The 22,043-nt window shown below is 40.7% G+C and overlaps 4 protein-coding genes across 6 annotated transcripts; 1 reads left to right on the forward strand and 3 right to left on the reverse strand.

Moving 5' to 3' along the window:
* Nucleotides 1–32: 32 nt before the first annotated feature.
* On the reverse strand, nt 33–4,464 carry LOC18051704 (receptor kinase-like protein Xa21). Its single transcript, XM_006448657.1, has 4 exons — nt 3,618–4,464; nt 2,975–3,337; nt 752–2,758; nt 33–388 (listed from the first exon to the last, which is right to left on the reverse strand). Exons 1-4 carry the CDS (start codon nt 4,462–4,464, stop codon nt 33–35), a joined length of 3,573 nt encoding a protein of 1,190 aa, XP_006448720.1.
* Nucleotides 4,465–6,558: 2,094 nt separating this feature from the next.
* On the forward strand, nt 6,559–11,738 carry LOC18051705 (phosphatase IMPL1, chloroplastic). Of its 3 annotated transcripts, none has more exons than XM_024191743.1 (11): nt 6,559–6,988; nt 7,450–7,517; nt 7,688–7,821; nt 8,075–8,163; nt 8,245–8,302; nt 8,414–8,466; nt 8,788–8,886; nt 9,020–9,133; nt 9,737–9,838; nt 10,058–10,200; nt 11,668–11,738. In XM_024191743.1, the coding sequence occupies exons 1-10, from the start codon at nt 6,695–6,697 to the stop codon at nt 10,154–10,156; spliced, it is 1,110 nt and encodes a 369-aa protein (XP_024047511.1). In that variant the 5' UTR covers nt 6,559–6,694; the 3' UTR covers nt 10,157–10,200; nt 11,668–11,738. The 3 variants fall into 3 exon arrangements, with proteins under 3 accessions (XP_024047511.1, XP_024047512.1, XP_006448721.1); XM_024191744.1 differs by lacking the exon at nt 11,668–11,738 and adding an exon at nt 10,802–10,902; XM_006448658.2 differs by lacking the exon at nt 11,668–11,738 and having other exon boundaries at nt 10,058–10,295.
* On the reverse strand, nt 11,007–12,556 carry LOC18051378 (lectin). The gene is made up of 3 exons (XM_006448660.2): nt 11,855–12,556; nt 11,652–11,770; nt 11,007–11,531 (listed from the first exon to the last, which is right to left on the reverse strand). The coding sequence occupies exons 1-3, from the start codon at nt 12,125–12,127 to the stop codon at nt 11,156–11,158; spliced, it is 768 nt and encodes a 255-aa protein (XP_006448723.1). The 5' UTR covers nt 12,128–12,556; the 3' UTR covers nt 11,007–11,155.
* A 75-nt stretch (nt 12,557–12,631) lies between these two features.
* On the reverse strand, nt 12,632–13,637 carry LOC18051379 (protein PHLOEM PROTEIN 2-LIKE A5). The gene is made up of 3 exons (XM_006448661.2): nt 13,474–13,637; nt 13,239–13,366; nt 12,632–13,148 (listed from the first exon to the last, which is right to left on the reverse strand). Exons 1-3 carry the CDS (start codon nt 13,519–13,521, stop codon nt 12,752–12,754), a joined length of 573 nt encoding a protein of 190 aa, XP_006448724.1. The 5' UTR covers nt 13,522–13,637; the 3' UTR covers nt 12,632–12,751.
* Nucleotides 13,638–22,043: the final 8,406 nt, after the last annotated feature.

The following is a 22,043-nucleotide window of genomic DNA, read 5'->3' on the forward strand; positions in this document are numbered from 1 at the left end:
AACGGATGGAACTAAAAATGAACAGCCTCTTCTTAGACATCAATGTTAGCCGACAGTGTCTCTCTGATTCGAACGAGTCTGTTCGCCACGTCTTTCATGCTAATCCTCTTCTCGGGTAAATCGACTGTACAATCCATGGCCAAACTAAAGATTGAAGACACACATTGTTCCCTAGCAGAGAGATCGTTTTCTTCACAATTTAGCAAATTGGCGTCTGCAACTTCAGTGATTGAACAGCTTAATAATGAGTCGCCAACCCAACGCTTTAAGCTCATTTCCCCAGCAAAAATTTCATCTGTCGGTTTCTTTTTTGTAAATGTTTCCATTAGCATTATACCATAGCTGTAAACTTCACATTTTCTTGATACCTTTCCTTCCCTGCCATACTCTGTGGAGGATATAGTTGACATTGACACAAAAATTAGTGATCTATGATAACAGAATAAAAAATCAATGGCGAAGAAACTTTGTAAGTTATAGTTCCATTGACAAGACCTTTTGAGATAGTACAGTAGTCTTAGGATCAAATCTCACTTGCTCCAAATGCTAATGAACTTTTTTATTTATGAAAAAATAATGACGTAAATGAAAACCAAATTCCTCTCTAACCCTGATGCAAGCAGGATTTGAATCTTGATCTATTTGTAAAACCCAAAAGATCTTACCGGTTGAACACTTGAGAACTAATATAACAACAATAGTGTAGACCAAAATTAAAAAAAAAAAATGAGAAAGAAAGTTTAACAAGAACCTGGTGCCATATAACCAATTGTGCCAAGGGTCTTTGTTTGTCTCATAGATTCTTCTTTGCCCAGGATCTTCGCAATGCCAAAATCACTCAGATGCCCTATCATGCTTTCGTTTAACAATACATTCGAAGGCTTAATATCGCAGTGAACTATTGGAGTGGAATAACCGAAGTGAAGATATTCCAAAGCTGACGCAGCATCTATCATTATATTCAATCTTTGCAAAATGTCGAGGAAGTAGTTGTCAGAATACAAACACTTCTCTAAGCTCCCGTTCGACATGTACTCCAATACTAACGCTTTGAAATCATTATTTGAACAGCTACTGATGATTTTGACAAGGTTTCTGTGACGGATGCTACCCATTACTTTACATTCAGCATGAAAACTCTCAAGTGACCCGTCAAATTCCATGTGGAACACTTTTGCTGCAATTTCCATCCCATCTGGAAGTGCTCCCTTGTAAACTGAACCAAAACTCCCCATGCCAAGTAGATTGTTTTCGCTAAATCCATCTGTCGCACGCAAAAGATCTTGGTAAGAAATTCTTCTCCATGTTGCTTGTGGATACATATTAGCATCATCATACGGCCGTGTGCTCCCTCTCTGACGTCTTCTTCTTCTTCTTCTCACAAGCTTGGCAGTCAGGACAACTATCATTGCTAATGCAATAACCAGTGGCAAAACAATAAGTAGAACAACAGTAGTCCTTGACCTAGGATGAGATCCGGTTTTGCATGGTGAGACTTGAAGCTTTGGAGAACCACACAATGCTTGATTCCCCAAAAATGATTCAGCTGAGAAAGTTATGAAAGGTCCTCTCGTAGGAATTTCTCCTTCTAATTGATTGAAAGACAAATTTAGATATTTGAGGTAAGAGAGTGCCTCCATCGACTTGGGAATAGTTCCAGAGAGATTATTGTTGGACATATCTACGAAGTTCAAGCTTTTTAAACCGCCAAAGGACTCAGGAATTGGACCCTGTAATCTATTATATCTCAAGGAGAGAAGCTGTACACTTTGTAGGGCTCCAACAGTGACAGGGATAACGCCTGATAGAGCATTCAGCGACAAGTCCATTTCAATCACAACCTTAAGATTTCCAATATCTGGCAGAAGAGAACCATTTAGAGAATTTGATGACAAGTTCAAGCGCAAAATATCCTTCAGGTTCCACAGAGTAGAGGGTATAATGGAAGTCAAGGCGTTGGAGCCCAAGGAGAGATCTCTGAGGGAAGTGAGATTACCCAAGCAAGCAGGTAGTCTTCCAGAAAGCTTGTTATCACCCAAGTACAAGTTAGCCAATCTATACAAATGGCAAAGATCTTCTGGGATGGATCCTTCAAGTTTATTATTTTGAAGATACAAACCTTGAAGTTTCTGTAATCTGCCCAGGGTAACTGGAATTGTTCCTGTCAATTCATTGTTTCCCAGTCTTATTACTGTCAAGTTGTTTATGTTGCCAAGTTCTTTTGGAATGGCACCACTGATATTGCATGATTCCATGGATAAGCTTTTCATAGAAATTGAAAAATTCCCAATGGAACTTGGAAGGATCCCATTTATTGGATTTTCAGATAAATATATTATTTCCAAATTTCTGCAACTCGTCAAGGAGGAAAGAAAGCTCAAATCTGGAGTAGGAGATGTCAAAACATTACCAGCTAAGCTGAGCAATTTAAGGCTTCTTAAATTACCAAATGTGGTAGGAATAAAGCCTGAGAATGAGTTAAATCCAAAGTCTATGACAGAGAGCTCGGAAATGTTGGTAAGGGAGCTGGGAATTGTCCCGCTGAAATTATTTTCCCCCAAGAAAAGCCTCTCAAGATTTGGAAGGCCAAGGTCTATGCTTGATGGAAGACTACCTAGGAGGTCATTATCAGTGACCGCTAGTTCTTTCAGTGTCGAGATATTGAAGATTGAAGCTGGTATGAGGCCAGCTAAGTTGCTTGATTGAACCCCCAAAACCTCTAAGTTACGAAGATTACCAATTTCATTTGGAATCTCACCTGCAAACATGTTGAGATTTTTTTGCATAAAAATCATTCAATAAGAATTCTCTCCTGAAAATGTACCAAAAGAGAACTCTATACATACAACTGAAGATTTAAGAAAACTATTATTATTTCAGATAAAATTTGTTCATATAGAACCGTTATATATAAGATGCTTTCAGTGAATAACAAGAAAAATTTTGACAGAGAGAGGTTCACATATATATGTACCTATCAAGCTGTTATTGCCAAGAAATAACTTCCTGACAGATGTCAAGTTCCCAATATCCCTTGGTATGCCTCCTTGGAACTTATTAAATGCCAATGAGACGACATGAAGCTCTCTACATTTCCACAAATTGGTTGGAATTGGACCAGTAAGCTGATTATAAGATATGAATAACCCTTCAAGAACAGGAAGATTTTGACACGTGTTATCAGGAAGGCTGCCGACCAGCCTGTTATAAGTAAGATCCAAGTTGGTTAAAGAAGAAATGTTGAAGATTTGTGAAGGAATGGACCCTGTTAGGACATTATTTGGCAGCAGTAGTAGCTCCAGCTTTGGGAGGTTCCCCAGCTCCTCTGGTATTTTTCCTGTGAAGTCACCGAAAGAAAAAGAAAATTTTCAGAGGTGATCATCTATATATTGTAGGATTCGGTATAATTTTATTAAGATGAGATGATGTATTAATTGGTTCAACTGCTCATCTTCACTGGACGGTACAGGAAATTTTGGGATGGAATCCTGCTCACACAACAGAGTTCGAAGGGGGTCTAATATTTATATACACAAGTTGGGGTTTATGAATTACTGTATCTATTCAAAAACATTTGTACTAGTTCTATGATATTAATAATAGTAGCTGTGTAGTACCTTCGAGTTTGTTGTGGCCAAGATACATACTCTCAAGCTCAGTCAAGTTTCCGATTTCTCTTGGTATGGCTCCTGTGAAGTTATTCAACGATAGGGATAAAGATTCCATCTGTTGGCACTTTGATAAAGTGGATGGTATCTCACCATCCAACATGTTTCCAGACAAAAAAAGGAACTTCAAACTCGGAAGATAGTTGAAAATATTTGATGGCAGCCCACCAGAAAGACCATTATCACTCAAATCGATTACAAATAATGAAGGCATGTTGAAGGCGATGGAAGGGAAGGAACCGGAGAGCTGGTTACCACTGAAATCAAGTATTTCCAACGAAGATATGTTGAAAATGGAGGATGGTATGGTTCCTGAAAGCTGGTTATCACTAAGATCAAGTTCTTGCAGTAAAGAAAGGTAGCCTATGGTTTCTGGGATTTTCCCAACAAAGCTGTTATGTTTCAACAGCAAGTGTTGAAGTCTTGGTAAAGATACGAACCATGATGGGATCTCTATGTGGAAGTTATTGAACCTGAAATCAAAGTACTTCAGTCGGCGTAAATGGCTCAATTCTTCAGGAAGAGAGCCAAAAAAACTGTTGTTTCTGATGGCTAGCTCTGCTAGAAATGATAGATTTCCTAGTTGAGGAGGGATGGTGCCTGTAAGTCCAAAGTAGGAGATATTCAGGGCTGTCACTCTACGGTTGCGAACACCACAGGCAACACCAATCCAGCTACAAACAGATGAAGTTGTGGACCAGTTGTTGGCCAATAAATTACTGGGATCATGTTTTATATGCTCCTTCAGGGCAAGAAGAGCAAATTGATCTGTGGTAACGTTGGTTACTGCTGCCATCACTGAGGAAAGCATCAAACAATGAAGCAAGGGAACAAGGGTAATGATCATAAAACCAATATTTCTCCCCATGAAAGACAGTAGGTGGAAGAACAGTGAATTGTGAATATAATATTTTGCTAATAGAGAAACAAGCTAATGAATATAGGTGAGTGTGTGTTCTTGTGTCTGTGTGTATGTATATATACAAAAGATGAAGTGCACATAATTTCTGAGAAACTTTGAAGAAAATTATACCAGTTGAGTGTTACGGGCCACTCAAATTTACCACAAACTGACGCTGAATTGACGTGCATGGGTTATTGTGCAACATGCTAATCCCGTGGCATAAGACTTAAAATAGAAAAATAGTTTTAGACATAAGATTTGAAATAGAAAAATAGTTTTATAAAATTAAAGAAACATTATTCCTTTGTCATAGACTTTGATTATGTGTCTTGCGGCAACTTGCTTCTTTCCGTCTGTTTTTGACTCCAAATTAACTTATTGCTTAGTAGTTTAGTTGAGAGGCTTATTAAAAAGGTCCCTATTGTCTGTCAAAAAGGTAACAAAAACCAGAGGGTTCAGAAAACTATCATCCAACTCCTCCTTATTTTCAGATCCATCATAGCATGTGCTTTGACGCGATTGACATAGTTATAGATGACGTCCGTATAGTAAATACGGGAAAAATTATGATGTAATTATGGTACCGTGCCATAGTTGTACCCAACTATTGGATCTCATCTATCCAAATGAATCCAATAATTGGATGCAACTATAGCACGATACCACAGTTACACCGTAGCCAGACCCAACAAAGACATATTAATTTCTAGAAACTGAAGACAGATTCTTGGAAAATCACATGTGCAACGGATCCCTAGCCATGTAAGCTCATAAAAATTATCTGTAATTTTTGCAGATCTGGTGATTGACTTAATTGCTTCATAAAAATGGGAAAAGAAGGCAAATATGTGACCTTTTTAGTGAGACCAAGCGCGCGGGAAGATAGCGGACGAAGAAGACAAACTTTTCCTTTTGTTTTTGGACAAATGAGGTGGACTTAAATGATGATTTTCAAAATATTCTGTTTCCATTATCAATTAAAAATATCAGGAACCTAAAAAGAAACTCCTTAAAATCTTCTCAATTCAGCTTATTCTTTATATTTAACGTGATGATAATTCCGTACCAACACCCGAAATTTTTTTTTTCATTTTTGAATTACAATTCTAAACTAGGATGTCATCTTTCAGTGGGTGGAGTAGTAATTTCTCCACCCTTGTTGTTTAATTATTTATTGGAATATTTTTCAACTTCTCTTCACAATATTTCAAATAATGTCATTTTCTTAAAAGACTTTTCCGAACTTATTTCTATCATTAACGTTTCCTTTAAATAATAATAATAATAATTAAATTAAATAAAAACTGATGCTTATAAAATGGTAGTTAGGTAAGTCAACTTTTTTACATTATTAATTAGGCCATCTTATTTCTTACATAAGAAATTCTATTAGAGGCAAATGAAAGAGTGAAGAAGTGTTACTAACAAACAAAGTTGAACTTAGGATGTGACACATACACCAAACTTGAACTTAGGATGTGACATATACACCGACGAAAACTGAAGTCACTATTTATGAATCAACACAACCTTAAAATAACATGTAGTGCTAATAGGTTAATACTAGGAAGTATCAAGCTATTTTCTACTACCGTTATTAGGTCCTAATTTATATTTATATTGAAAAAAGAAAGAAAAAGAAAGTCACCATCTGGTGTAGTTGAGTCAAGCTGTTTTTGTCATTTTGTAGTTTCCTACTAATTCTGGTTGCCTTCATTGTACCACTACTCTCAATCAAATGTTTTTTTTAATAAATAAAAAATGTGAATAAGAGTGGCAGTCAGGGTGCAGCCAAAATGGTAAATATGGAGGGTCACAAGAGTCACGGTAACAAATATTTAGAGGTGAAAGTTAAGAGAAGAGAAAAGAGAGGTGACAAATGTAAAAATCCGAACTATAGAAGTACTAATGCCTTGGAGTCAAAAAGGAACTATAATTTCTACTTATTTATATTTCCTTCAGATAACAAAAAATAAAAATAAAAAATAAAATAAAAAAGGAGAGAACAAAACTCGATCAGACTCGAGATTCTTGTCGGATGCTGGCAAGTTTTAAGGATTTTGGAACACAAAGCAGCAAGGACACGAACACGAACACGAACGCGAAGCCAGAATAACAGAAAATGGGGAGGTCTCTAGTTTCCTTCACAAACGTTCCTCTGAGATTTTCTCAAGTGCCCAGATCATTTCCCGCACCTAATCACTCAACCCAGTGCCAAGTTCCGAGACATAACGCCAACTCCTTCTCTGGGTATCAAAAAGCTCGAGTTTTAACCGCGAAACCGAGGAGGACATTTTGTACGAAGGCCGTGCTTTCTGAGATTCCGTACCAAAAAGTGGGTGCCAAATCAACTGGACCTATTCCTACTAGTCAGCTCATTCAAGTTGTTGAGAGTGCTGCTAAAACTGGCGCTGAGGTTTGATTTAACTTTCTCTCTTTCTGTTGATTCTTCAATTTTCAGCGGTACCCAGTTCCTTTTTTTTTTTCCTTGTATTTTGCAATGCATTTTCAGCTTATGAGCTGTTAATATTATTGCAATTATTTATGATTTTGTTTTCTTTATTATTTTCACGAGTTACCAGTTTGTTTATAATCTGTGCCTTTTTTTGTTCAATGCATTCTCATTACTAGTTAACGAAAGATAGGAAGGCGCCAGTTTTGTTGATTTATTGTACACATTTCTTTGCTTTGAGATGAGTGTTCATAAAATGCATTTTGGGTTGTTCTGGCAAGTAAATATTGACTTTATTTATGGCTACTGCTAAATTTGCTATAATAAAATACGTTCTATGTAACCATATGCTTATTTTCCTGGGTAATGATCCCCTTTCTGCTGTTGCCAATTAAAAGTGACCTCTGACCACTTTTTCTTTCCAGGTTGTGATGGATGCTGTTAATAAGCCTCGTAATATAACATACAAAGGACTTACTGACTTAGTGACCGAGTAAGGGACTTCTCTCTCTGTCCTCTTCCTCCCCATCCATTGACACTTCTGATTTATATGATTTTTAGTTGTATGTTTTTGTTGATATGTCATACTTGATTTCTTAATGGATAAGACTCTGGAACTGAGCCCAGGCAGGATTCACCTCATACATGCAAATTTACTTGCAGCACAGATAAAGCTAGTGAGGCTGCTGTACTAGAAGTTGTAAAAAAGAATTTTGTGGACCATCTCATTCTTGGAGAGGAGGGCGGAGTTATAGGAGATTCATCATCTGATTATTTATGGTGTATTGATCCTTTAGGTTTATCTCTTAAACCCTTAACCTTTCTTCTTTTACCTTTTTTAGTTTAGTTTTATTATTATTTTTCCTGCAACTTTGGAGTTTATCTTGATATTTTAGATATTTTCAGTGTGGTCAGAAGAAATTTGCATGGGAGTGGCTTTCAACTATTTCTCGTTATCAATTTCTGGTGGATCATTTGTTTATCCAATTATCTTTGATTCAAATGAGCAATATAATTGACTTCGAGTTGCAAACACTTGTATTGGTGTAGATGGAACAACAAATTTTGCACACGGTTATCCTAGTTTTGCAGTTTCTGTGGGAGTTTTATTTCAAGGAAACCCTGCTGCTGCTTCTGTGGTAATAATCACTTAAAATTTGACTTTATATTTCCTTAATTTTGTATACAAAATAAAATAACAATGTAGTTCTTATTTTCAGGTAGAGTTTGTTGGCGGCCCTATGTGTTGGAATACTCGAACATTTTCTGCAACTGCTGGTATGAACATTTCAAATTGTAATTATTATTTCTTTCGAAACCAAAAGATTATTCTTGCTTAATGTTGTTTGAGTCAATTTTATGTTAATGGATTAATATTCATTATCACAGGAGGAGGAGCATTTTGTAATGGCCAAAAGATTCATGCCAGTCAAATTGATAAGGTGAGTGCTTAGACGTAAAATGAATATCATTAAGCATAATAAGTATACCAAATCTTAGAATACATAGACCTGAGCTTCATTACTTTCAGATGAAGGCACTGAGAAAAAGTTAGTCAACAAGAATGTGTTTCTTAGCATCATCTACCAGGGCATAAATTTTACAAATATTTAGCTACAGGTTCCTACGTATCTATAGAAGTTAACTGTATTCAATCTTTTTGGTATAATTGCTTTTGAGAAAATGTATGCTGATTATGCTTCATATTTTTGAAAGTTGAACCTTTTGGTTTTATACTAGCATTTTTGTTATCTTGTTTCTAGGTTGAGCAATCTCTTCTAGTGACAGGCTTTGGATATGATCACGATGATGCATGGGCGACTAACATAGAATTATTCAAGGAATTTACTGACATCAGCCTGGTACTAAGTGTTTGTATTCTTTTTTCCCCTTCCTGGACAGAAGCCTTTCTGGTCCAAGTTGTATAACTCATATTATTCTCCCCATCTCAACCGCCTTACCCTTCTTTTTCCCTTTCCTAAATGTACTGCTCAGGGTGTTAGAAGACTCGGTGCTGCTGCTGTGGACATGTGTCATGTAGCTCTAGGGATTGTTGAAGCCTATTGGGAATATCGTCTAAAGCCATGGGATATGGCTGCTGGCGTTTTGGTAAATTTCTTTATTTTATAAATGCTTTTACTTGATATTTATGTTGTTTGAAATTGGTTGCCTGTTTTTGGAAAATTGAACTGTTACTTCCACCCCTAATCTGTTTCATAAAACTTTTCACTTGTGCTCAAGTTTGATGTACTTGTTGCCAAAGTAGCATGATTGTTGACCAGGATAAGTTCATCCCCCAAAGTAATTCTCTTCTTTTGTTTTTCCCAATTTGTAATGCCTAAAGGTCAGATATGTATAGCTTTGCTGGATTTATGATTGCAAGGTAAAAATTGATGATCAAGACAACTTCTTGGATCTAGGTACTGGTAAACTCTTTTGATTTCTGGGGAGCAGCAGACATCTCTTTAAAAGTTGTGGCCAACATAAGTTATGTTCTGTAAAGATTATAAATTGTGGTTGGAGTCCTTTCCAAATTTCACTGTTATAAAGTTTTAACCCCCTTTTAAAAATAGTGATAATGCTTTATTTTGCATTTTTTCTTTCCATGTTTGCTTTTACGTGGGCTTAATACTGCTCACTTTCTGTAGACCAAGATGTTTTAAATTCAAGTTTCAGTTATTAATTTCATTTAATTTATTCCTTTTCAAGCAGATTGTTGAAGAGGCTGGTGGGGCAGTTAGTTGCATGGATGGCAGCAAATTTTGTGTTTTTGATAGATCTGTTTTGGTATCTAATGGTGCACTGCATGCCAAGGTTAGATGACTGAACTGGCTCTAGTGTGGAAATCTGTGATCTAGAACGATATGTATTTGTATTTCCAGCTGAAAATGAAGCTGTTTTATATTACTACTGAAACTAACGGCTGCTTCACATATTTGGTTATTTCACCTTGAAACAATTTAAAAGCTATTTCATCAGTGTGTTCTGTGATATTATCTGATGCATGATATCTTAATTTTCATGAATATGTAGCTATTGGAGAGGATAGCACCTGCAACGGAGAAACTTAAGAGCAAAGGAATTAATTTTTCACCATGGTATAAGCCGGAAAACTATCACACAGACTTTTGAAAGGCTCAAGACAACTCCGTTAGAAGGCTTTTTACGGCAAACAGGTGCTCTCAGTTGTGTTCTAAGTTTTATTCATACTTTATTTTGGTGATTTGAGATATCATCTAATAAAAGGTAGTTACTGCAGTGACATCATTTTATTCTGTATGGGTTTTTGTTGTTGTTTGCTCCCCAAACTGCATCCTTTATTTTCCTGTTCTTCTGTAAAAATTTATCTGCATATGAACATAACTCAAAAAATACCTCAACTTACTTGATTAGTGACCTTCAAGGTAGGGTACGGTTGCAGGATGGCTAGAATATTGAGAATTTTAAAAAATTAGTTGAAGTGCGTGTTACTTAGGGATAATGTGGCGTGTTATAAATGCATGGAGCACATTGAAAAGTATAAGATTGAGGTATTTTTTGGTAAAATGGGAATCACCTTGTGTCTTTTCTTTCAACGTAAAACGCGGTATTTTTCCCAGTTTTAACTTTAGCATATTTGTGTAATTTTTCTGTTTTTGGAGAATAAGCAAATAAAAAACCTGCTGCTGAGCACTTGTTCAATCAGAAATAGAAAGTGGTTTCCTACCATTACCCTTTTAGTCCTAATATTGATGACCCAAAACTCATACCTTTTATGTTTTTTTTTTATCCTGACGGGATTCATAAAACAGCCATTTTATCTTTGTTTCTTCCAAATGACAAGATGGTCTTTGTCATCAGCATCTTGAATTACCTTGTTCAAAACCAAAAATAAAAGACTCAGCCCACTGTTAGAAAGCTGAAAGAGTATTTTATACACGGTGCAAGAGTGACTTAACAGGCTCAGGTCTCTGAGTGGCATTGAGAAAAATAAAGCATTAAGTTGTAGAAGTGAGAGTTGATTATAGAGCATACTTCAAATGATGCTAATTATTCATAACAAGTTTAATCTGAGAAGCTAATTTCTGCAAAATGTTTAAAAGAAATTATTGATTGTCCTGAAATTTGGTTCTGCAATTGGTGAATTGTTTCTTATTCTAATTTCTTTGGACGAATGATGACACCTTTGACAACAAGTCCTCTCTTCCATTTCCCACCCTCGTATTCATACATAGAGATTTCCATCTCCCCTGCATTTTCAGGTGTACTTTTAAACCCGCCAACAGGGATCTCTATCCACTGGTTTCTTGGCTTTACAATCAAATTTTCTTTATGTTCTTGCTTCGTTCCATTTGGTAAGAGGAGTCTTAGGCTCACTGGTACTTCCCATCCGTATGCCGGGTCCTTCAACATTATGACAAATAAAACTTCATATGAAATTCCTGGAGACAGCTTTGTAGTATCAAGTCTTGCATGAATCTCCAGCCAACATACTTGAACTAGTTCAGCCACATCCATAATGTCATCACTGCAAATGACAACTCACTATTAGGATTCTATAAAAAATAAGAGCTAGTTCCTTATAATCATGTTAAATATGTAACTCGGTTCTTCTGGGTATCGATAATTTCTTGTTATTGTTAATTACCTTGACTCTTTTACAGGAGTCCATATCCAGAAACGATTGTCTTCTGCCCAAGTAATTAACAGAGCCCTTGAAAACAGCATGAAGCTGTTGCATCCTGACTTCTTCTCAACCCAATACCTCTGCAATTATAGTTAGAATAATTATGTTTAATCATGATACTGATATGAATTAATACAATTAATAAGATTAAATATTGAACTTGCCTTGCTCTTTTGGTTTAAGAAAACTCCATAGTACAGCTGATCATACAGCTTGTCCACCGAGGACTTGTCAATTGGTGAGTCTGCATCTTTAACAATGGCTTCGTACATATGTGGCAACTTAAGTTCTGCTTCCTTGGCTTCACGAACTTGTGTTTCTCTTGTATTGTCAGCTGGCTTGGCGGCTATTGCAAAGTTTTGTGACTCATTCTGACTGGGTTTCTCACTTGGTTGTAACTGTGAAGAAGAGTCTTCTTTGGACGACCCAGTTCCCATTTTTGTGACTTATTCATAATCTTTGGCCATGCAGTTCAAGTTTTATAGCATGAGCAGGGTCAAATTAGCCATTGATTTATCCGAAAACAAGAGTTGAATATGGGAAATATTGAAAATAATACGACCGAGGGAGGGATAACATTCTTCCATTTGTAAAATATTTTAAAAGCTGTTATTATTCTTATTGGTGACTCAGAATTATTCCTATGCTTTACCAAAAAGGCATTGATTCGTGATAAAGCAGCCGTTGTATCTTTATTCCTTCTAGATGACAGATGGTCTTTATCAGTTTTCAAGAGCATCTCAAGTCACCTTATTCCAAAGGAAAATTCAGATTCTCAGCCCACCATTAGAAAGCATATGGTGTCTGTGGTCGCAGAAGAAACACAGGCAAAGGATTTTCCGATAAGCCTTGAGTTGGATGAACGTATAACGTCATATGTATTATCATATGCATTTAAAATGTTTCAATTTTAGCTGTATATCGTAACTATTATTGTGGTTTGATAGTTTTGATTATGAATGTGTGTATTTAATAGAATTTTACTGGATGGAATATGATGGACATCTAAAAGCAAATTCAGATCGTTCCAACTTCATAGACATTTAACAAAAAGCAATCAGTTAATCTACTAATTTTGGCTTAATCACGATTCCTGCAAGAACCATGCCGCCCTTCCACCAGTCGCTCTCAATTTCAAACATGCCAAACTCCACGGTTCCAACAGTATCCCTCGGAACCGCAAAATCGCCACCGGGAATTTCTTGCCATTCTTCTTGTTTCTCTCTGTAGTGCTGAAGCATTACACTTTTCACTTTCTCTTCTCCATTCACTCTCACCTTGAACTTGACTGGAACTGAATGCCACCCAAATGCATCAACCCGGAACTTCACAATGTAAAATATTTCGTATGCTTTCGATGTCGATGCAGCCATGGATGGAATGATTGGCAACTTTCCTGTGACCTCAATCCAGTTCACTTGGAGTAGCATTGAACCTTCTTCAAACCTGGCTAATAACCTGGAACCCCAGAAACGGAGAAAATAATAATAATAATAACAATAGTACTGAAAATAGGAAATCATAAAAGAATCAAGTTAAATTTCTTACTTAGTGTTCTCTTCTGTTAGTTTGATCCACTGCCAGTAACGGGGATCGTTGCCCCATATAATGTTGAGAGCCCTTGCAGGAATTTTGATTAATCCAGAAGAATCTTGGTCTTTCAGTAAAGAGCCATCCTAGACAGAAAAATAATTTGGGCATGCATGATTAATACCTAATCGTAAAATAAATTTATAAATAATTAACTGGAATATTGAGCAAGGATTGAAAAAGTTGTACTTACAGCCTTCCAGTGGGGGTTGGAATAGCCACGGCTATTCTCATTATCCATATTTCAACTTGAATAAAAAAATTGTCACCTTCAACTTGAAAAGCTCGAATTGCAAGATAAATAATTTTGAAGGGCATGAGTTGGCACAAGATAATTTCGTGACCGAGTTGCGTAAAGTAGTAGTAAGTAAAACGCCGTCTAAATTGGAACACAATTTTCCCTCTGTAGCTAACTTTAATTTCTTTGCCAAAGGTAAGAACGGAATAATTGCCTTCCGTCATTTACAGAAACAAAAGTGATATTATTGACACATGGAATGCTCTTTCTTTACAAAGTTACAGTGATTCGTGTACATGCGATAGCGATGACAATAGGACATATATGGATTGAATTTATTCAATTCTAAATTTAGATTTGTAGTAAAAAATTAGATTTATATCTACTTTAGATTCATCATGGATTACTATTTTTTGCTCCATATTCAGATCTGAAAAAAAAAAAAAAAGATGTATATCGGCTCTAAATTCAAAAAGAAAAATTCAAATTCAAATTTGCTCCAGATTCGTCATGAATTCTAAATCTCAATAATAAGAGAACTATAATTTTTTAGAAAGAAAATTAAAGACTAAAATGCATAGATAACAATTAAAATATATAATTTGTGTAAAAAATCTAATAAATATTGCAGCTTCTACTTTTACACCAAAACAAATAAATAAAAAAGATAATAAAATATCTATCAAAGCAGGAATAAGATCAATATAATATTCTAATGTCTGATTCACCATCCTGATATTCACAGCACGCTATCATCATTCCTATAACATTAAATAATCACATATGAATTAAATATGATTTATTATATTCAGTGCTTTATTATTTTTATTGTGACCATGTTTAACTAAATATATAGATCAAAAAATTATTTTATAGTTGTTTGAGGGAAATACTCCGACGAGACCAGACGTGATGAGCAGATGTTTAGTGGCAGAATTCTGCGAGCAGGTATGTCCTGTAAGAGCCAGGTAGCAGGGGAACAGGGGCAGGAATATCCTGCTCATCCACGAGCACGTCATCTGCGAGGCCAATTTCCTGTAAGAGGCATAAAGTCATTCCTGCTGTATTCTCGCTGAGGGTTGATTCGAGGAGACCCGGTCAACGACAGTTGGCGAGGCATGCTCTCCAGCCCGAGAATCTAGGCACGAAGGCCACGCAACCACCCATGACTACGGAAATGGGGAATCCACGTTCGAGAGGTGGGAGGATAACGGGCGTAGACTGCGGAAAACTGGGATTCAGAGGAAGCCTGTAAAAAGGTAGCCAACGAAGGTAAAAGGGTTAGCATTTTTTAGATTAGAAGAGAGCTAAAGAAATTCTAAAGAAGAGCAAACTATGAAAAAGCCATAAGATTTGTGGCAAACATTCCCAGAACCCCTATATCTGACTTGAGCGTCGGAGGGTTTGCGCCGGGAAAACAACCGGCGTACTCTGACTTGTCTGTGTGCGCAGGAACCTCTGGAGAAGAAGCCTTACGAGGAGACCTCCTGGTCGTGGTGAAGTTGATCGAGCAGAGAGCCTGGTCGTAAAACGAGGAGAACCAGAATCTCGCATCAACATTTTGGCGCCGTCTGTGGGGAGTTGAGCAAAAAGCTTCTGTTGATAGCAAGAAGAGGAGTGAAGCAAGTGAAAAGCAATGGAGACAAGAGGAAATAGTGCACAAGGGGGTGATTTGAGGCTTAACGATTCCGTGACGCTGAGGGAGATAGCCAGTGAAGCACGGGAAAAAGCCATGTTCGATCGGATGGAACGGATGGAAAAGCAGATGGAGACCCTGACAACCATCCTTCATGAGCTGCGGAGTGAACGCAGGGTAACCCAGGAGGAAAGGGTGAGAGGTGGTGGAGTGGCACCAGGTCCTGATAGTGCGAGGAGAAGTCAAACCACCGGGAGATTTGGTGGTGACAGAGATAACATACCTCTGCGGGGAGAATTTCATAGAGAGGAAGAGCAGTCCCTAGCAAGACAGGTTTTTGACAAGGACGACGGGGTGGCGAATGCAGAGGAAACGGAGTTGAGGCAACACTTGCATGATGTAGAGCAAGAGTGGGATCAAGTTGCTGCACGTGACCCTGGTCGTGCAGTGCAGCTGGAGGAGGAGGTGCGCAGACTAGCGCAGATAATTGACGACATGCAAGGAAGGAGCAGAGCTCCTGGTTGGAGGATAATGCTGGACGGAGAATCATCGCTCGCAGCAGAGATCATGAGGGCAATTATTCCAAGGGATTTCCGCCTCCCAGACCTTAGATACGCGGGAAGAACTGATCCGCTGGTGCACATAGAGCGCTTCAACGACATAACTGGGGTACAAGGATTACCTCAATCCCAAAGGTGCAGGGTGTTCCCACTATCCCTTGAGGGACGTGCACGAGAGTGGTATAGGAAACTTCCTCGGGGCAGCATTAAAACCTTCGAGCAGATGTGCCAGGAATTCGCAGAGCAGTTTAGTGGGGCGATGGCACCAGAAGATGACATGATGGAACTTAAAAGCATGAAACAGGAGGAGCAAGAAACCCTTTGGGAATTCATCAAGAGGTTTCATCGTGCTGTCCTCGATTTGGGAGCCTTCAACCATCCTCAGGCACTAAGGGGATTGAAAGAGGGAGTGAAGATAGGAAGGCTGTGGTACAACTTGAGAAGCCCAGCTATTCAGTCATATGCGGCCGCATACGAGCAGGCTAAAAGAGACATAGAGATCGAGGAAGAAAAGGCGGCTCGGATTAAAACTGACCAGCTAGAGGGGTTGGAAAAGAAAGAGAAGAGGGCACCACCAGGGAATGGGCCGATCAGGAGGAGGGACCACCAGGCCTCAGGTAGTGGAGCAGGAGGTCGGGTAACAGCTTACCAGCCTCATCAGAGGCCACCACAATATCAGCGCAGCAGGGCGCAACCTCCTCGTTCCCCAGCTAGGGAGCCTTGGAGAAGGCATGATTCGACATATGGTGGTCTTCATCAACACTCCCACGGCAGTAGAAGGAGCAGACCAGAAGTGCTGCCACTACCCCCAACTCAAAACGGAGCAAACAGAGAAAGGGCAGTACACCTGATCGACCAGAACCAGGACTACGGGCGGTATACTTCATTGAAGATGTCCCTGGACGAGGTGTACGAGGCCATAAAGGACCGAGGATTGCTGTACCTCCCTGCCCCAATAACAAAGCTACCCGGCAGGAGAGATAGGGGACGCTATTGTAAGTTCCATGGCACTCATGGCCATACCACAGCAGAGTGTAGAGATTTCAAGACCCAGGTAGAAGATTTGGTGAGAAATCGGTACCTGGACGAGTTTATAGATGGGACCTTCCCAATGGTAGCCTCGACAAGTGAAGGGGAGCAGAGAGACAGGAACTTGAGGCACGAGCAGCCTGTAGTTAGGGTGATAGCGGGGGGCCCAACATTGGCCGGAGATTCCAACAGGTCGAGGAAGAACTATGCTAGATACGCCATTACCAGCAAAGAGGTATTCTTCAACACCCCAGCAGCCAAACGTGCCAGAGTCAGGTAAGTGCCAATTATGTTGACAGATGAGGATGAAGAAGGAATTCTGTACCCCCACGAGGATGCTTTGGTCATCAAGGCCACTATCGCTAGCAAGAAGTTTGACAGGATACTGGTTGACACAGGGAGCTCAGTTGACGTGTTGTTTAAGTCAACCCTGGAGGAAATGGAAATAGCAGACCTGAAGTTGGAATACACCAATACCTCCTTGAAAGGATTCGGAGGAGGAAAGCTGGTCCCACTGGGTGTGGTCGAGCTGCCTATCACAATTGGGAGCTCCCCGACAGAAAGAACCATGATACTAGACTTTGTGGTGGTGGATGAAGAAGGTCCATACCAGATGATCCTAGGTCGGCCGTTTCTGAGGATGAGCAAAGCGGTACTGTCTAACCATTACCTGGCTCTCAAGTACCGGGTGAATGGGGTAGTTGGAGTAGTACGAGGAGACCAGAGGATCGCAAGAAGCTGTTACTCATCGGCAGCAAGGGAAGCAATGCAGATAACATACCTTGGTACCCGAGTGGAAGCCGGGAATGGCAGCTAGTTGGACCCGGAGTCTACAAGTTGGTTCGCACGGAGGGCCACGAGGTGAAACGCCCCTGGAGCGCGGCACACCTCAGGAAATATTTCTAGTAAGACTCATTCATGTTTTAAAGTTTTTTTTTCTGCTCGTGTTCGTTGTTTTCTATTTTTGATTTCCTATTTCAAAGCAACCTCATGTAAGCCGAACTCATTAATAAATGAATCAATGAGGAATTTCATTCGCTTGAAACTGTGAAAATTTCCAAAGGCATGCAAAGGCTCAAAGTCTCAAAGCCTGTTTATGGCGAGACAGAAGCCAAGCATGCCAGGATCTGCTCGGCCACGAGAAGGCTAGCAGAATCCCAATCCTTGAAGAAATTACCAAAGGCATGGCGAGATAGAAGCCAAGCGTGCCAGGATCTGCTCGACCACGAGAAGGCGAGCAGAATCCCAATCCTTGAAGAACCAAAGGCATGCAAAGGCTCAAAGTCTCAAAGCTTGTTTTATGGCGAGACAGAAGCCAAGCGTGCCAGGATCTGCTCGACCACGAGAAGGCGAGCAGAATCCCAATTTTTGAAGAATCAAAGGCATGCAAAGGCTCAAAGTCTCAAAGCCTGTTTTATGGCGAGACAGAAGCCAAGCGTGCCAGGATCTGCTCGGCCACGAGAAGGCTAGCAGAATCCCAATCCTTGAAGAAATTACCTAAGGCATGCAAAAGCTCAAAGTCTCAAAGCCTGTTTATGGCGAGACGGAAGCCAAGCATGCCAGGATCTGCTCGACCACGTGAAGGCGAGCAGAATCCCCAAGCATCGAAGAAGTCACTAAGGCACGCAAAGGCTCATCAAGTCTCACAGCCTGTTTATGGCGAGACAGAAGCCACACATGGCAGGATCTGCTCGACCGCGCGGAGGCGAGCAGAATCCCAAACATCGGAAAATTTTCTAAGGCAGGTGGCAAAACCATATGCCAAGCCCGATCCTGCTCGACCAGACAAAGACGAGGAGATTCTCAAACGGAAAAATAATTCATGATTACAACTCAAGAAAGTAATCAAAAGCAGTTTTCCATTAATCTATTAATAACCAACAAAGTAGTTAATTACAACGCGAGAAAAATGTTCAAGAAGATGGCGGATCAGTAAGCCGAGCAGCATCGGTTGGCTGAACCTCCCCAGGTGCGGGGGGAGGTATCACCAGTTGCGTCTGGGGGGGTGCTCGCCTCGGCAACGACAGCAGGGGTGCTCACCTCGCCAACGTCAGCAGGGAGTGAACGAGGAGGAGAACTTTCCTCCTCAATCACAATCGGCTCCATCCCTTTGGCATCTTCCTTGGCCGCTTCCTCGTCCATATGTTGAGCAACACCAGCTGCAAGATCATCCATCTTCAGATCAGGATGCTGTTTCCCGAGGACGGCCATAATGCAGCGATAGGAATGCCGAAGTCCCTGGTCGTATTGGTTGTCGGCCTCCCTCTCCAAGTTCTCGACCTGAGCTCGGTGGGAATCGCGGAGAGATTCGAGCTGAGCCTCATAAATAGCCCTCTGCCTTTGCAGATCCTCCTTGACCTTGGTCAGCTCCTCCTCGAGGGTAATGGCTTTTGCTTGAGCAAGAGATTCTTGCTCTATCAGCTTGAGGTTCTCAACGTTTAGCTCCCCCGCTTTCTTCTCGGCAACGTCAGCTCTGGTCGTCGCCGATTGAATGTCCTCCTTCATCTTCCTGTCGTAACGGCCAACCTTGGCCTTATAGTAGGTGGTCATGCAGCTGAGATGGAAAGCGCTATACTGCATGGCTCCCACCAGCTCGCCCAGGGTACAACCGTCAAAGTCCTCCAGATCATTCTTGCTCACGAGTTTAGACAACTCATTGAGATAGGGGACCAAGTGTTCTGCTCGGCTGTCAGGTAAGCGAGACCGAGGCCCGACAGGAGGAGAAGAGGAAGCAGGATCAGTGGCCGCTCCACTAGTTTCCCCGACTTTGGCAGGAGCAGGAGGTAAAGTCTTCAAGGGAGGAACCTGCTGCACGATGTTGGCCCGCTTTGCAGTAGGGGCGTCCTTATTCTAGTCCCTCTTCGTGGTTTGAGGTCGAGAACGTTTCCTGTTCAGAGCCCCAATCACAGCATCCTCCATCTTATGACCAGGGAGTATCAAGCGAGACTCGAGCAAGTTGTATGTAGTTATCAGCTCCTGGATCGAGCAGGAATTGGCTAGCACAGCCTCGACCCGTTTGAGCTGGTCAGGTTTGAGCGAGAAATGAACACCCCAAGAAACTACAACACAAACAGACACTTGGTTAGAGACAAACCAACAAAGCGAGAACAATTACGGATACAAGACATCTAAAGCGAGCAGGCAACCTGGGACCGTGAAACGGGGTGGGACGCGATAATCCTTCCCGTCTATTTGTGCAACTTGACCCCAAAGACCCCTAGCAAAAAAGAATTTCCTCTTCCAATTCCCACCACCACCAGTAGGGAGGTCGGTTATGGGTTTCCTGGTCTTGGTACTAGATTGAAAGTAGTACCAGCCGGCATCTTTGGGGCTGCTCTTTAGCTGGTACAAGTGCTTCACCTCATTAACTGTGGGCTCGCTTTGGCGACATCTGTCCCACAATATGAACAGACCAGAAAGTACTCTCCAACCGTTTGGGTTCAGCTGACCAGGATATAGATTCAGCCCGTTAAGTATCCGGGCAAAGTAAGGTTGCACGGGACACCTCAGCCCATACTTAAAGCTATCCAGATACAGGGTAACGTATCCCCTAGGAGGCCGACTAGGAGTATCTTTCTTTCCTGGGACCTTAAGAGGGATTTCACCAGGAATACTATGCCTAAGCCGGAGGTCATTGAGCTCATCAAACGTGGTCATACATGTCATGTAGTCAATAGCGTAATCCCGCGATAGGGCTCTACCTCCTATTGTACTCCGCCCTTCTGGTCGCGATGCTCCTGATGGGGACGCCTCGCCAGAATCATCTCCTCGGCCCTCACTCAGGGTGTTTTCCGAGCCAGAAGACCCCTCTTCATCACTATTTCTGCTCGAAGAGGTTGTTTGGGGAGACATCCTCCTAGCGCTAGGCAGGAAGTCCAACCTATTGTCGTCAACCTCAATGACTTTCTCTTTACCTCTCGACATTCCCTAAACTCTAACCACAACACCACCACCAACTACTACCCGAACAAAAGAGAAGAGAAATTATCTACAACAATCCAAGACCAAGGAGATAGAAGAAATACCTGAAGTAATGGTTCAGTCGGTGAAAGACAGAGATGGAGGCCTGTATGCCGGAACTTCTTTGCTGGAGAGACAGAGACGGAGACGGAGGGAATGATGAATTTTCTGTTTGAAAGGATTTAGGTTTCCTAATGGGGACGGACTCTTGGGTTGCCAGCATTTAACGGCACCAAATCCCAAGGGCCTGGTAACCGTTGGTGTGAAATTCGAATAGAGGGGCAGATTTCTGCCACATCACCTCGTCCGCAATTAAATGCGATATGACTCTTGGCAGCCTTTTCCAATCTCACGCGAGCAAGTACTGTCAAGTTTCTACTGCTGGTCCACTACATTACCCAACACCAGAAACTGGGGGACCGGTGTTTGAGGGAAATACTCCGACGAGACCAGACGTGATGAGCAGATGTTTAGTGGCAGAATTCTGCGAGCAGGTATGTCCTGTAAGAGCCAGGTAGCAGGGGAACAGGGGCAGGAATATCCTGCTCATCCACGAGCACGTCATCTGCGAGGCCAATTTCCTGTAAGAGGCATAAAGCCATTACTGCTGTATTCTCGCTGAGGGTTGATTCGAGGAGACCCGGTCAACAACAGTTGGCGAGGCATGCTCTCCAGCCCGAGAATCTAGGCACGAAGGTCACGCAACCACCCATGACTACGGAAATGGGGAATCCACGTTCGAGAGGTGGGAGGATAACGGGCGTAGACTGCGGAAAATTGGGATTCAGAGGAAACCTATAAAAAGGTAACCAACGAAGGTAAAAGGGTTAGCATTTTTGAGATTAGAAGAGAGCTAAAGAAATTCTAAAGAAGAGCAAACTATGAAAAAGCCATAAGATTTGTGGCAAACATTCCCAGAACCCCTATATCTGACTTGAGCGTCGGAGGGTTTGCGCTGGGAAAACAACCGGCGTACTCTGACTTGTCTGTGTGCGCAGGAACCTCTGGAGAAGAAGCCTTACGAGGAGACCTCCTGGTCGTGGTGATGTTGATCGAGCAGAGAGCCTGGTCGTAGAACGAGGAGAACCAGAATCTCGCATCAACAATAGTTGATAGCCACTACTGATTAATAATTATACGATATGAATAAGATTATGAAAAAATGATAGAAAAGAAAACTCAAATCTAGAGATTCACCTAGTAATTAAAGGACTGATCCAAGTATTCAAATGAAGTGGAGAAGCGAGAGTAGACTAAAGAGAAAGAAAGAGGCTGAAGTGAAGAATGAACAACTTAAAAAAATAAGGGTTGGCTATTCTAATTTTATTTTACACTTAATT

This window comes from Citrus clementina, unplaced genomic scaffold, assembly GCF_000493195.1.
Source record: "Citrus clementina cultivar Clemenules unplaced genomic scaffold, Citrus_clementina_v1.0 scaffold_2, whole genome shotgun sequence".
NCBI lineage: Eukaryota > Viridiplantae > Streptophyta > Magnoliopsida > Sapindales > Rutaceae > Citrus > Citrus x clementina.